The following is a 14,067-nucleotide window of genomic DNA, read 5'->3' as shown; positions in this document are numbered from 1 at the left end:
TTTGTCTTAATGTCCAAATAGTATGTGGACCGCAAATGGAAATATATGATATTGTTGTGCAATGGCCTGGATCTGTACATGATTCCCGCGTATTTTGATAATTTAAGTTTGATAATATTTATTAATAAAGTAAATAGTTCGAGGTTAGACATTTGAAACTCTTTATTTTATTTACCTACATAAGAGACATATTTTGCTTACTACCTGATAAATAAAGTCAATGCGATTATAAGTTTTATTTATATAATAATAAACTGGTGGTTGTGGAAAAGCACTTCAACAATACGATGCAACCAAAATCACATAAAAGCGGCGAATAAAAATACAAAGCCGGATCCGAAATCTAAAATAATAATAGGTTAGAAAATAAATAATACACTTTCAGATTTACCGCACGCACACATATAGGTATTTACGAATAACTCAGCAACCAAAACATCAAACAAGTCCATCTAGTGTCAAACAGACAGCGGCAGCTTGACTTTGACATTAAACAATGACCATAGACTACAGAACTCTATGGGTTTGATGCAAGCTTGATCAAATTTTCATCATTATTACCTCACTCGAGGACAGTTGAGGAATATTGTAATGGTCGACTAAAAATACCAAACTCGAGTAAGTTTGGAGGGAATTCTCGAGCATCATCGGATGAGTTAAGAGTGGAGGACTATTTTACGAAACGTCTAAAGATACGGGCATTAAATACGCACGGACGGACGAGAAGGCCCTTTGTCGTAATTTAAGAGTATTCAATTAGTCCGTAAATGATCTGGAATCCAAGTGATAATATAATATTGTATTATAATTAAGGCCGTCAGCGCAAAAGAAGCCTATGCTTACCATAGTTATTATGGAGCAATGAGGTTTAAGTTTTCATGAATTTGAATTTTAAAAAACAATACGCGCAAAAATAATATTTACAAAGCCATCTGCTATCTATGGGTGAAACTATGGATAGGCCGGTTTTGCATCAAAATTGAATGAGGCTATTTCAGCTTCTCCTTGACATATAAGTGAGCTCACGGGGCTCAAACTGGGAGTGTTGCTAACACTGGCCCCAGAAGGAGGAGAGCTTCGCAGAATCTACCACCGGATCGGAAACGTGAACCACTGAGAAGATCCGGCGAGAAACTCAGTGGGCTGTGTGTATGGGTTAATTTACTCGTCGAGCCCTTCGTCGCAAGCGATGGGTTCGGCGAGGACGGTGATCGGTGCTTGTGGTACCGAAAGCACCGTTAATGGATCGGGGTAGGACGTTTTGTGTTATCGAAATTCAGTGAGTACACGCGATTCTAAACCTTGATTAAAATACTTAAAAAACAATTTCATTTAGTTTATTTCATACTTAAATTATACTTTTAAATAATAATATTTAATTCAAAGTACTTTTACGATTTTTCTTTCGCCTTTCATTATTGTTAGTATATTAATTCGAATACTTTACGGCTTGAATGGTCGCTGACGACAAAGATTTTACGTATTTGTCGACATTTTAATTATTGTGGTAACTGCTACCACAAACTAAGTTAGCACTTATCTCTTATTGCTGTAAGGGACCTAAATAATACAAATTTAACTAAATTAATACAAATCCCACAGAACATAACACATTATTACATATAATTATAGATTTCTTTGTTATAACAGTAATGTTTTAAGTTTTTATATAATCGTAATTCAAATTCCAATTTTCAGTCTCTTCAATAAATTATTATTAAATCTGGAAAAAAAATTAATTGATTATAAAATATGGTTACGCAATTAACTGTTTCAAGATATATAATTTTATTATCCGTTTATTATAATATTTTTATCTTGTTTGTTTATTGGGTCAAACAAATGTATTTTAATAATAATAAACACATATACACATATACATACACACAAACACATAAACACAACACATATACACATATACATACACACACATAATAACAAAAAACTTTTAACTTAAATAAACATACAAAAAGTAATGCTAAATTCCTAGCCAAAATTTTTTCTAAATTGTTATTTATAAATTTTATTGACTTATTGATAACTTTGTACGTGCGCGCGCTGAGATGTGTCCGTTCAGAGTGATACCCAATACCTATAATCTAATAATCAAACACTATTATGGTCGGTATTCCGACGCTCCGCACTTTATACGCTACTAGTGTCCCATTAATGGCGAGTCGATCTATCGACGGTTCGCGCTCAACACTATACATACCTTTTCACATATTGCCTCCTATTAGCTTGAATGCCAAAAGCCACGGGATCCATTTCGACTCTTGAATTACTTTCAAGTCCGGGCATTATATCTGAAAACCCCTCACTTTCCTTTGAAGACACTGAAAAAGTTTCAACTAAAAGATACTTAACATTTCAATACAGCACCGTAGAAGAAGTTAAACGCTGCACTGCCTTTAGATCATACCGATTTTGTGACGTTAAGTGGTTATCGTAAGCCCAACTTGAGACGTAAGTTCTAAGTCGTAGTTCAAACAGTCATACCACATCTATACTAATGTTATAAAGCTGATGAGTTTGTTTGTTTGTTTGAATGCCCTAACCTCAGGAACTACTGTTCTGATTTGAAAAATTCTTTCAGTGTTAGATAGTCCGTTTATTGAGGAAGGCTATAGACTATTTAACATCACGGTAAGACCAATACAAGTGGAGTACCAATAAAGAATGTTTCAAAATAGGGGTTTAAATAGCTCTTTAACATTCTATAATTCAAAAATATTTCACTTTCTATATAAAGGAAGTGGGGGGTAAATTTTAGCGTTATGCCCAAGATACTATTCCACGCTGATGGAGTCGCAGGCAAAAGCTAGTTGTCTAATATAATAATTGTAACGATGCTCTTAAAACACTGAATATGTGGATATTATATTATATATCCTCAGTCCATGGTCTTCTGCTGGGCAGACCACTGTCCTCTAGGCCTCTCGCCTCACCCAAGTCATTGCTCCGTCTGGCCTCCATTGAAGACCTTTTCTGCTCCAGCAGTGTCTGCTATTATAAGCGATATAATAATCTGGATATGCTATTGTTAAATACCTATTTGACTGGTGTGAACACTGCCATCGAAGTAGACGTTTCCTTCGAGATCCGGCTTCAGATCTGCAAAATAAATATGTTTTTTTATTGCTTAGATGGGTGGACGAGCTCACAGCCCAGCTGGTGTTGAGTGATTACTGGAACCCATAGACATCTACAACGTAAATGCGCCACCCACTTTGAGATATGAGTTTTAAGGTCTCAGTATAGTTACAACGGCTACCCCGCCCTTCAAACCGAAACGCATTACTGCTTCACGATAGAAATAGGCAGGGCGGTGATACCTACCCGTGCGGTATAACAAGAGGTCCTGCCACCAGTAATCACGCAAATTATAATTATGCAGATTTGTTTTTTTATTACACGATGTCATTCCTTCACCGTGGAAGTCAATCATGAACATTTGTTGAGTACGTATTTCATTAGGAAAATTGGTACCCGCCTGCGGGATTCGAACACCGGTGCATCGCTACATACGAATGCACCGGACGTCTTATCCTTTAGGCCACGACGACTTCAAACAACGACCGAGAAGAGCTACATATTCCGGCGTCCTAATAACAGAAATCGACGTAATTACTTCAGTGCGCCGCGTAGGGCACCGGTGACCTACATAGTAGTCAAAGGGTTAAACTACAATTTAAAGAACTTTAAAAACATTATCCCACAAAACACCCTACCAGTTATAAGAATACTCGCTGTGACGGATAGGTTCCGACATGAGAACAATAAAAATATAAGGTCAACTCACCGTATTTCTTTAAATTCGATTCCAATTCTTCGTTATCTGAAATAAATATTAAAATGATAGCTTTAAATACGTTATATAAATAGCCTTCACCCTTCGATTTATTGCAGAATGCTTTCCATGATTCTCAAAAATCACAAACCCATGTAAATTGTCGTCGTTAGCAGATTTTTTGTGATTGGACAAAAAGCTCTGGTAAACACTTAGCACCAGATGAGCCGTGAGCCCGTTCCAGCCAACTGAACGAGCAACGAATGTAGTTTAAACGGGCCTTAACACCAAACCGAAGTAATAACTTCATACTACCCCTTTAATCTAAGGTAGATATCATTCTACCTTAACTGATGTTCATACCTGTCGGAATAAGGGTGAATCTTAATGAAATTTTTGTCAGAGCCATGAAACTTGTATGGAAACTGTCGACATCTTGTAGCGGATGCCCCTAAACTTATATATTGTTAAAGTTAAAGCATTTAATTAATGTGTAACTAAACACAGAAAATACCAAAATTAATAAATCTTAGAAGTTTTTATTTGTTTATAGACAAATTGATTAAATTTTATCAATTTGTGATTTCTGAAAATTTACAAAATCTTTCATTAAAAATAAAATATTGGTTAGTTAGGTAATATGTCACTGCCATCTACAGGAGCAATGAGAAACTAATCGAAGCAAAGCCATCTAGTGGCCGATGCCCGTAAACATTTTTGTCGAGTGCTTGAGTTGCTTATCTATAACTAATTTATGTGTATTATCTATGATGTATCGCAATCGCTCCTTGACGCGTGCGCGAATTGTCAAGTTAATCAGATATCTAGAAGTCGGTGATAAAGACCATCAAAGATTCCATTACATACAAACAAACATACATACACACCGATCTAATAGAGGTGTCTTAAAAAGCAATTGGCTTGCGTAGCTCTGGTACTAAAACAGCCTACATATGCATATTATTAGATCCTGTGACGCTAATGCTGTGACGGGCTTCCGAAATGGTTTGTCCGATATTTATCCGATATGTGATTGAACCCTAAAAGAGTTTCTTGGGCCACTATAGGAGAAACATCGCGAGAACTCGCCTACTGGTGGTAGGACCTCTTGTGAGTTCACGCGGGTATGTACCACCACCCTGGCTATTCCTGCCGTGAAGCAGTAATGCGTTTCGGTTTGAAGGGTGGGGCAGCCGTTGTAACTATACTGAGACCTTAGAACTTATATCTCAAGGTTGGTGGCGCATTTACGGTTGTAGATGTCTATGGGCTCCAGTAACCACTTAACACCAGGTGGACTGTGAGCTCGTCTAACCATCTAAGCAATAAAAAAAAAGAATTCGTATAAGGAATTTGTTTTTGGTGCTGCTCAAAATAGCTGGTAGGAACTGGTTGCGAAAGGTAAAAGATCGAAAGGAATGGAGGGCATTTGAAGAGATCATAATTGAGAGGACACGGGTTGAAGAAGATAACATAAGAAGACTTACCTGGAAAATTTTGCATTTGCGTAGGAGACGTCTGGGTGGTTTCCATCAAGCGTTTTGTAGTGGAAGTCGTCTCTGTGCGAATTAAATGCGAATTTTAAAATTTTCATAAGTCGGTTGACGCGAGAATGAGACGGTTATAGGTATAAAAAATTTGATAGCGAACCCTAGAGCACAATTAAATAAAAAAAAGTATAATACTTTAAAAAAACTAACAAAATACGCTTTTATACAGTATCCAACTAAAAAATAGAAAATTAATTTTAATAAATTTGAATTAAAAATAGTGTAAGAAAAATTGATTTTACTGTAAAAAAAAGCGTGGGGTGCATGGCATCAGTAGTTATAAATGTTTTATGAACAGATATGAAGAGAAGAGTTATTTTGATAATATCCTGAAAAGCATATGTCGCATATTAAGCAGACATTTCGCTTATATCGCCAGGTGCACCAGCTCGGTTGACCGCAGTGGTCTGTGTTTCCGCTGCGGCCAGCCAGGCCATAAAGCGGCTTCCTGCACGGCCGCCCCGCACTGCGCTCTGTGCGCTGCGGCCGGGCGCAGGGCAAACCACCGGGCGGGAGGCAATGCGTGTTTCCCGTCCGGTGATAACACCGAACGAAACCGGCGCCGGAAATCAAAGCGCCGGCAAAAGAGAAGGTTGGCCAGAGGAGCACTGGCCAACGTTGTAATCCCCGTTGCGGCGCCGGTGCCGGAGAGCGGGGGCAGCGGTGCAGGGGAGGGGGCGATGGATGTGGTCCAACAGTAATGGACCGCACCTATCGCTTCCTCCAAGGAAACCTGAACCACTCCGCCAGAGCTCAGGACATGCTGTCTCAGAGCATGGCGGAGTGGTCCATAGATGTGGCTGTGGTCGCCGAGCCGTATTTCGTTCCCCCAGCAAATGATTGCTGGTTTGGGGACGACGGCGGCCTGGCGGCCATAGTCATAAGAAGAGACGCGGCGATCCCCCCCCTGGCGATGGTGACCAGGGGTCAAGGGTTCGTCGCGGTGCAGCTGGAAGGGACCGTCGTGATCGGGGCGTACTTCTCTCCGAACAGGCCTACCGTCGAGTTCGGACATTTCCTGGACGGGATCGGGGCGATTGCTCGCCGCCTCGCTCCCCGTCCAGTGATTCTTGCGGGGGATCTTAATGCGAAATCTGTCGCATGGGGCTCCCCCCGCTCGGACGCTCGTGGTAGGCTACTGGAGAGGTGGGCGAACGCGGCCGGCCTCTGTTTATTGAATAGAGGTACGGTTGCGACGTGCGTGCGGTGGCAGGGCGAGTCTATTGTGGACGTTACGTTTGCGAGCCCGGCCATCGCGCGCCGTATCCGCGACTGGAGGGTTTTGGAGGGGGCGGAGACACTGTCAGATCACCGATATATTCGGTTCGATCTCTCCGGTCGAGGTCGAGGGCGAGGCGGGGTGGTTCCGGGACACGATGCGTCGCATCTGTGATGTGTCGATGCCCCGGATCGGCCCTCGACTTCCCAATCGCCAGGCGTACTGGTGGTCGCCTGAAATCGCGCAACTCCGCGTGGAGTGCGTTCGGGCGAGGCGCGAGTGCGCCAGGTATCGCCGCCGCCACCTGCCGCGGCGCAACGATCCGGGTGCGTTCGCGGCAGTGGAGGCTCGGCTGCACGGCGCATTTCGCGTCGCGCAGAGAGCGCTGCAGCTGGCCATCAGAAGAGCCAAGGACCGACACATGGAGGGTCTCTTGGAGACGCTGAATGAGGATCCGTGGGGGCGGCCCTATCATATGGTGCGCAATAAAATGCGCCCATGGGCCCCCCCGATCACGGAGCGTCTCCAGCCTCAGCAGCTGCGGGACATCGTCTCGGCGCTGTTCCCGCAGGAGCGGGAGAGATTTGTCGCTCCCGCTATGGACGCGCCGCCGGAATACGACGGTGAAGTCCCTGCTGAGGTGCCCCATATAACGGGGGCGGAGCTCCGTGTGGCCGTGCGCAAAATGTGCGCGAAGGACACTGCACCCGGCCCGGACGGCGTCCATGGCCGGGTTTGGGCCTTGGCTCTTGGTGCCCTAGGGGACCGACTCTTGAGGCTTTACAACTCTTGCCTCGAGTCGGGACGGTTTCCTTCATCGTGGAGGACGGGCAGACTCGTGCTGTTGAGAAAGGAGGGGCGCCCGGCGGATACTGCCGCCGGGTACCGTCCCATCGTGTTGCTGGATGAGGTGGGCAAGCTGCTGGAACGCATTCTCGCGGCCCGCATCATCCAGCATGTGGTCGGGGTGGGACCCGATCTGTCGGCGGAACAGTATGGCTTCCGAGAGGGCCGCTCAACGGTGGACGCGATCCTTCGCGTGCGGGCCCTCTCGGAGGAGGCCATCTCCAGGGGCGGGGTGGCTTTGGCGGTGTCACTCGATATCGCCAATGCATTTAACACCCTGCCCTGGTCCGTGATAGGGGCGGCGCTAGAAAGACACGGAGTGCCCCCCTACCTTCGCCGGCTGGTGGGTTCCTACTTGGAAGACAGATCGGTCACATGTACCGGACACGGTGGGATCGTGCACCGGTTCCCGGTCGTGCGCGGTGTTCCACAGGGGTCGGTGCTCGGCCCTCTTTTGTGAAATATCGGGTATGACTGGGTGCTGAGGGGTGCCCTCCTCCCGGGCCTGAGCGTAATCTGTTACGCAGACGACACGTTGGTCGTGGCCCGGGGAGGGAGTTTTGCTGAGTCTGTCCGTCTTGCCACCGCTGGGGTGGCACATGTCGTCGGCAAAATCAGGAGATTGGGCCTCGACGTGGCGCTCAGTAAATCCGAGGCCATGTGGTTTCACAGGCCCCGGAGAGTGCCACCTGTCGATGCCCATATCGTGGTTGGAGGCGTCCGTATCGGGGTCGGGGTGCAGCTGAAGTATCTCGGCCTCATTCTGGACAGTCGTTGGACCTTCCGTGCTCACTTTCAGAACCTGGTCCCTCGTTTGTTGGGGGTAGCCGGCGCGTTAAGCCGGCTTCTGCCCAACATCGGGGGGGCTGACCAGGTGACGCGCCGTCTCTATACAGGAGTGGTGCGATCAATGGCCCTATACGGGGCGCCCGTGTGGGGCCAGTCCCTGGCCGTGGGGGTGGCGAGGCTGCTGCAAAAGCCGCAACGCACCATCGCGGTCAGGGTCATTCGTGGTTATCGCACCATCTCCTTCGAGGCGGCGTGTGTACTGGCTGGGACGCCGCCTTGGGTTCTGGAAGCGGAGGCGCTCGCCGCTGACTATCAGTGGCGGGCTGACCTTCGTGCCCGGGGCCTGGCGCGTTCCAGCCCCAGTGTGGTCAGAGCGCGGATGGGATAGATGTGCTCCGCACTAAACACTTCACTTTCCCCCCTTTGCCTTTTCATGAGTTCTGTCTCATGTGAGGTGTGGACGTTGGTTGTTGAGCGACAGGAGGTTTTAGTCGGTTCTGGTATGTGCCGGCGGGATTCGAACACTGGAAGATTCGCACAGTTAGACAAGCACAGCGTCTAAACCTTTAGGCCACGCCGACTTCAAGCACATGACAAACAAACTAACCTGTAACTGTGCTTGGGAAATCCTTTGCAACGCGACCAGATTTATCATTACTTCTATCGATTTGAATGGCATTTTCCTTTGCGGTCGACTTAACGGGCCCGATCAGGACTTTCGTATCTGCAATTAAGTTTATTTTAAAGCTCTAGTTTGATAAACAAGCCAATTCATCTCTAGCCCATTCAGCGTCCGTATGCAATCATTACACTAGCGTCCTCTAATGAGCGTCCCCACAAATGTAACAGTGTGCTTAGTGCGAGTTTTTTATTTTCTCGATCGCGTAAAAGCTAATTCAAATATGTATGTAGTTGGAACAGCGTCCTTAGCGGCAAACGAAGGGAAGCTTTACGTGACGGAGCCGTTAAAAAACTCGCACTAAGCAATTGGCAATTTCAATGAGTAATTGCCAAGACCTGCGCCTTCTAAGACCCACTGCGCCCACACCCTGTGTCATAGGAAAAGGCGCCTCTGCAGTCGAGTACTCTTGATGGTGGTGGTATTCGTGGTTTATGGATATCAATAATACCAGGAGAACAGTCAAGTGGCTATGGATTCTATTAACTTTTCAAAGATCTAAACAAGAATATGTCGTGAGGTAGGAGAAATTTTTGTCCGCTGAAGTAACTGACTTAGAGTGATAAATGTTAAAGAATCCAGAATTTTACACATCGTGACATCACCACCATTGATGTGCGAGAGAGAGATTCTGTCTCCCTTTTTATTTTACACATCTTTAGAAAATGAATTTCCACTATCGGATGCATTTTTATTGGGTCTGTGGAAGGACGTTTGTAATAGTATCCAATGCGGTTTTTATTTTATTTTGATTTATTTGTAAATTAAATTATTTGATTGTATTAAACTAATTAAAAAAGCGTGCTTACATTGCAGCCTCGATCTGTGAACAAAGTCGAGATAAATCTCAATAGAACTTATGCAAATGTTTCGAAACAAAAGGCTTACCGATATGCTGAAGCCTCCTTAATACTTTTTCTATGCACCATTTCAGGTTAATTTCATCACCGTTCTGTCCAATTTGATTACAGAATTTCGTTGCCAAATTAACGAATGGAGCTTTAGCGAGCTTCGCCATTTTAATAACACCGTTTTTAGGTTCCTGAATCCACCTCTTATCGCGTACGACTTCACCTTGCTTTACGGGCAGTAAAATTGTTGATAAATCATTATTCCTTTTAGTTTTGTTCTGCCTTACATCTCTATCTAGTGTCGCAGCTAGAATTTTTGTCTTCATGATATTATCTATGAAAGTATTGTTGAAGTAGTATTTGTATACAAGTTCGTCTATTGGATTGTGTTTTTCTTTTATTAGGAAATCGTCTGTGTTAATTATCTTACGAAACGCCGGTATGTTTAGTAAATTGATTTTTACTATATCGACTTTTGATGTTGTTGATTCGTTAGTGGTATTTGGGTTATTTGTATTAATAGGAGTTATAGTTGGCTTCTTGCTGTCCACGATCAATTGTTTAGCTTTCAGTAATATTCTAGCAAAGTTGTTTTGTCTCTGTGATATTTCTGCTTGGGTTTTAGCTATGTTATTCTGTCTCGTGGTTATTTTTTCGTTTTGCGCTAATATTAATTTTTGTAACGAATAGAACTGTTTTTGTTGGGTTAAAAACTTCGTTTGGTGTTCGGCGAATTCGTCTAGCTTATTTTTTATTTCTCGGGCTCTGGTTTCGTGATCGGCGTCCTTCTTCGATTGATTCGTTTCGAAATTCTTTAATTTTTCATTGAATTTAGTTAAATAAGTGAATTTTGTATCGAATTCACGAAACTTATTGGTTATATCTTCGACGTTTTTCAAAAAATCATCGTTCAAGTTGTTTAGCTTTTGGTGAATAATTTTGATATCGTTGTGCTGTTTCATAATCTTTTTGAAAGTCTTAGTCAACATTGATATGACTTTAACCAGACCCTTTTCGGTAAATTTGGGTTTTTCCTTCGGAATAACACTGTATCTATCATTTTTAGTTATAGGCGCATTTTGTATCCAACTCCCATCTGTTTCGTAAGCGTACTTATTGTATTCACCTCTGGGATTCACGTCACCATTATTCTCGAACAAATCATTACTGCTCTTAATTACATAATCATTATCTTCGCGTTTTTTAGGACTTTTATTATCATCATCAAGTTTAGCATCACTATTCTCTTTTTTATTATCAGATTGATTATTATTAGTGCTGTTCAATGTTTTTATATTAAGATCTCCTAGTTTATTGTTATCGTTGAGTAACAAAGCCACTTCATGTGGATATTCTTTAAATATAGAGTTAGGTTTCACGTCGGAAATGAACATGGATTCTACAACAACAGATTTGTCTTCGGAGTTTTTCTTTGTGCGACAATCTTTTTTATTAACGCAATCTTTTAAACTCTTTCTAGGATGTCGTTTTCGTAAATCTGTAAAGTTAAAATGAATTTATAAAAGTTAGTTCTAAATTATCAACTCTTCTTCTTTTTCTCCGCCTTATCCCACTAGGTGGGGTCGGCACAGCTAATTTTTATCTTCCATTCTCTTCTAACAGACGTCATTTCAACACTCACTCCTCTCTCTCTCATATCGTCATTCACAAACTCCATCCATGTCTTCTTCGGTCGACCTCTTCCCCCTCTACCTTACACTACCATTTCCATACATCTCCTAGTCACAAAAATTCTAAATTATCAACTGTGACTCCTAATAAATCTCCCAGGCTGTTTGCCGTTGCTCATTTGTGAAAATAACTAGTCTACATAGCTCCACTTTCAAAAGGACTCCAATTTAATTTTAATTGACCATTCAACAAATTTCGTCGTTGGTTCTGTTAGAAAATGTTTAGGAAAAGAACGACTAGACATATAAAAAAAGGACATTCTGGATACGCTCCACTTTAGGCAATTAAAGTTTTTTTATTGTTGAAAAAGCGTCTTAGTCTTAGTAAAGCTGTCTTAAGAAGTTGATGAAAGTCTGTTCAAAAAAAGTAGACGAACTATCTGAATTTGGGGCTTAAAATAGATGATGAATCATTTAGGATCGTGACAATATATTACAGATAATATGGATAGGGTTTAACGTGCTTATAATTTCACCCCAACAAAACGGAAAATCAATTTCCATTAAAAAAATTACATTTTAATTTCTATGGAATAATGACTACATATCAAGGGTTAGATATAAAGGCTATTTGGTTTAAGCGACATTTTTGCAACTTTGCAGGAGAGCCATTTCAAGATGAAGCATTTGGAAATTAATATGGATTTGGAATTTGGATATTAATACCAAATAAAACGGACCTTTAATTACGAATAGAAATGTCTCTTAAACAAAATAGCCTTTCACCTTTCGATTTAAAGACGCTTGTAGTATTTTCTTCAACATTAGTGAGTCCTAGACATAATCAAAACTATTTTTACGGCTTAATCTCGTTTTTTTTACCGTCATCCTATTGTTTCCGATATTTCGAAGAATACTGTTATATTTACTAGTGGTAGGACCTATTTACTAGTGAAGCAGTAATGGGTTTCGGTTTGGAGGGTGGGGCAGCCGTTGTACCTTAGAACTCATACCTCAAGGTGGATGCCGACATTTACGCTGTAGACGTCTATGGGCTCCGATGACCACTCAACACCAGGTGGGCTGTGAGCTCATCCACCCATCTAAGGCAAAAAAAAAAATTTATCGTCCAATGCCACTTACATTCTGGCGATCGCTTTGTCCTTTCAATGTAAGTCGTGAAGAACGGTACATCCTGCATAGAATTCTGATTAAACGCGTCAAAATCGAGGTGCTCCGCGTCATTCTCCAACGAATTCGGTCGAAAAATGAAGTCGGTCAAGCTGGCTTTACCGTACAGATTTCGGTCAAAGTCCTTCCTGATCCAAACTCCTTTGTTCACTACGTTATTCCTCTCCAGTTTCGGTTTCAAATAATTCGGTTCAGCTTGGAGGTAATGCGCCGTAACTTTGTCGATTACCAACAACGCTGTCAATAGTAAAACCCGTGCGGACATCACTAAAGCTGTGACATTTCAATCGTGAACGCGAATCGAGAAATGAATGGAATCCAGCGGTTTCCGTCTTTTAGTGTTGTGCTTTATTTGTAAACAAAAAGTTGATTGCTTTAGTGCTGTTGTTAATGATTTTTGTTATTTTATCGATTCATTTATTTGGAGAGCATTTCTCATTCTATGAATGTGTTTGATCACCACTGAAGTCAAAAATTATACATAACTAACTAGAACAATGCAATGTAAAAAACGGTGCGCGTGCAACTTGATACACGTGAATGAAGTGAAACTTCTTTTTCGATTTGTTGTAGCATTTTGGTTTTCTCCATTTTTCATCCTTAAATCAGATTGCTCTTGTGATGCGACATCTTCAACAACTATATTGTATATATTTTAAATTATAGATAGGAAAATAAACATATCGATGCTTGAAAGGCAAACGTGACTAAGCGACAATAACTGCTGTGCACATAAATGATAGGCAATAACCATATTCGATGCGCAAAAACAATATATTTCTAGGTTTATTAAAATCATTTCAATCATACAGCTAGATTCGTTAAAATATATTTTTTTTCAGGTATTTCTCAGGTATATTTTAAATTAATTTCAACTTTAAATTAGTCTACTGTAAAGTTCACGCATTGTCGCTTAGTCACGTTTGCCTTTCAAGCATCGATATACATATTTTTAAATACTTCATTGAAGTATTGGACGCTACTCGTTGCTAACGGTCGCGCTGGCCTGTAACAGGTATAATACGCGCATTCGGTTCGAGTGCCACGCCATCACTTTCGCTCTGTCTCTTTCTATTCCAAGGTTGCGTTAAACGTTTAACGCAACCTTGTTGGAAGTCGCATAAGAAGTTTAACTTCAGTAATACGCATGTAGATTTTGAAGTCTTGCAGTGGAAGAAGGAAATTTACTTTTTTGGGTACAGGGAGCGGGAGAATACAGGATCGGGCTAAAGAAGAGAAGGCTTAGAGACTGCCTGAGTGCTTTTGAAAGAGGTCTGAAAGCTCAAGCACTGCTGCGTCGCGAGTATGGCTCCAAATGGTTTTGCGAGCACCTGAGAAAATCAAGTTGTAACTATACTGAGACCTTAGAACTCATATCTCAAGCTGAATGGCGGCTTTTACGTTGTAGATGTCTATGGGCTCCAGTAACCATTGTAGAAAACTCAGCGGGCAGCTATTGTATGTCGCCTTCATATATGTTGATGGTCATCATAGTCTTGGCAGAGCAGTCGTGGTCATGTG

General features: G+C 42.2%; 1 protein-coding gene across 2 annotated transcripts in view; it reads right to left on the bottom strand.

Annotated features, from left to right (window-relative positions):
- Positions 1 to 1,321: 1,321 nt before the first annotated feature.
- The window catches only part of LOC110385999 (repetitive organellar protein), a 45,845-nt gene continuing 33,099 nt past the window's right edge, over positions 1,322 to 14,067 (bottom strand). The window contains exons 1-8 of one of the 2 annotated variants that reach the window (XM_021350955.3): positions 12,499 to 13,145; positions 9,762 to 11,222; positions 8,802 to 8,918; positions 5,278 to 5,349; positions 3,803 to 3,838; positions 3,052 to 3,114; positions 2,216 to 2,336; positions 1,322 to 1,723 (exon numbers count right to left, since the gene is read on the bottom strand). In XM_021350955.3, coding sequence (XP_021206630.1) covers positions 1,681 to 1,723; positions 2,216 to 2,336; positions 3,052 to 3,114; positions 3,803 to 3,838; positions 5,278 to 5,349; positions 8,802 to 8,918; positions 9,762 to 11,222; positions 12,499 to 12,811 — 2,226 coding nt within the window. In that variant the 5' untranslated portion in view covers positions 12,812 to 13,145 and the 3' untranslated portion in view covers positions 1,322 to 1,680. Of the gene's footprint in view, positions 1,724 to 2,215; positions 2,337 to 3,051; positions 3,115 to 3,802; positions 3,839 to 5,277; positions 5,350 to 8,801; positions 8,919 to 9,761; positions 11,223 to 12,498; positions 13,146 to 14,067 lie in introns of those variants that run through there. The other variant, XM_062675331.1, reaches the window with a different exon arrangement.

Source organism: Bombyx mori, chromosome 23 (genome assembly GCF_030269925.1).
Source record: "Bombyx mori chromosome 23, ASM3026992v2".
NCBI lineage: Eukaryota > Metazoa > Arthropoda > Insecta > Lepidoptera > Bombycidae > Bombyx > Bombyx mori.
This window is presented reverse-complemented; position numbering and strand designations above follow the sequence as displayed.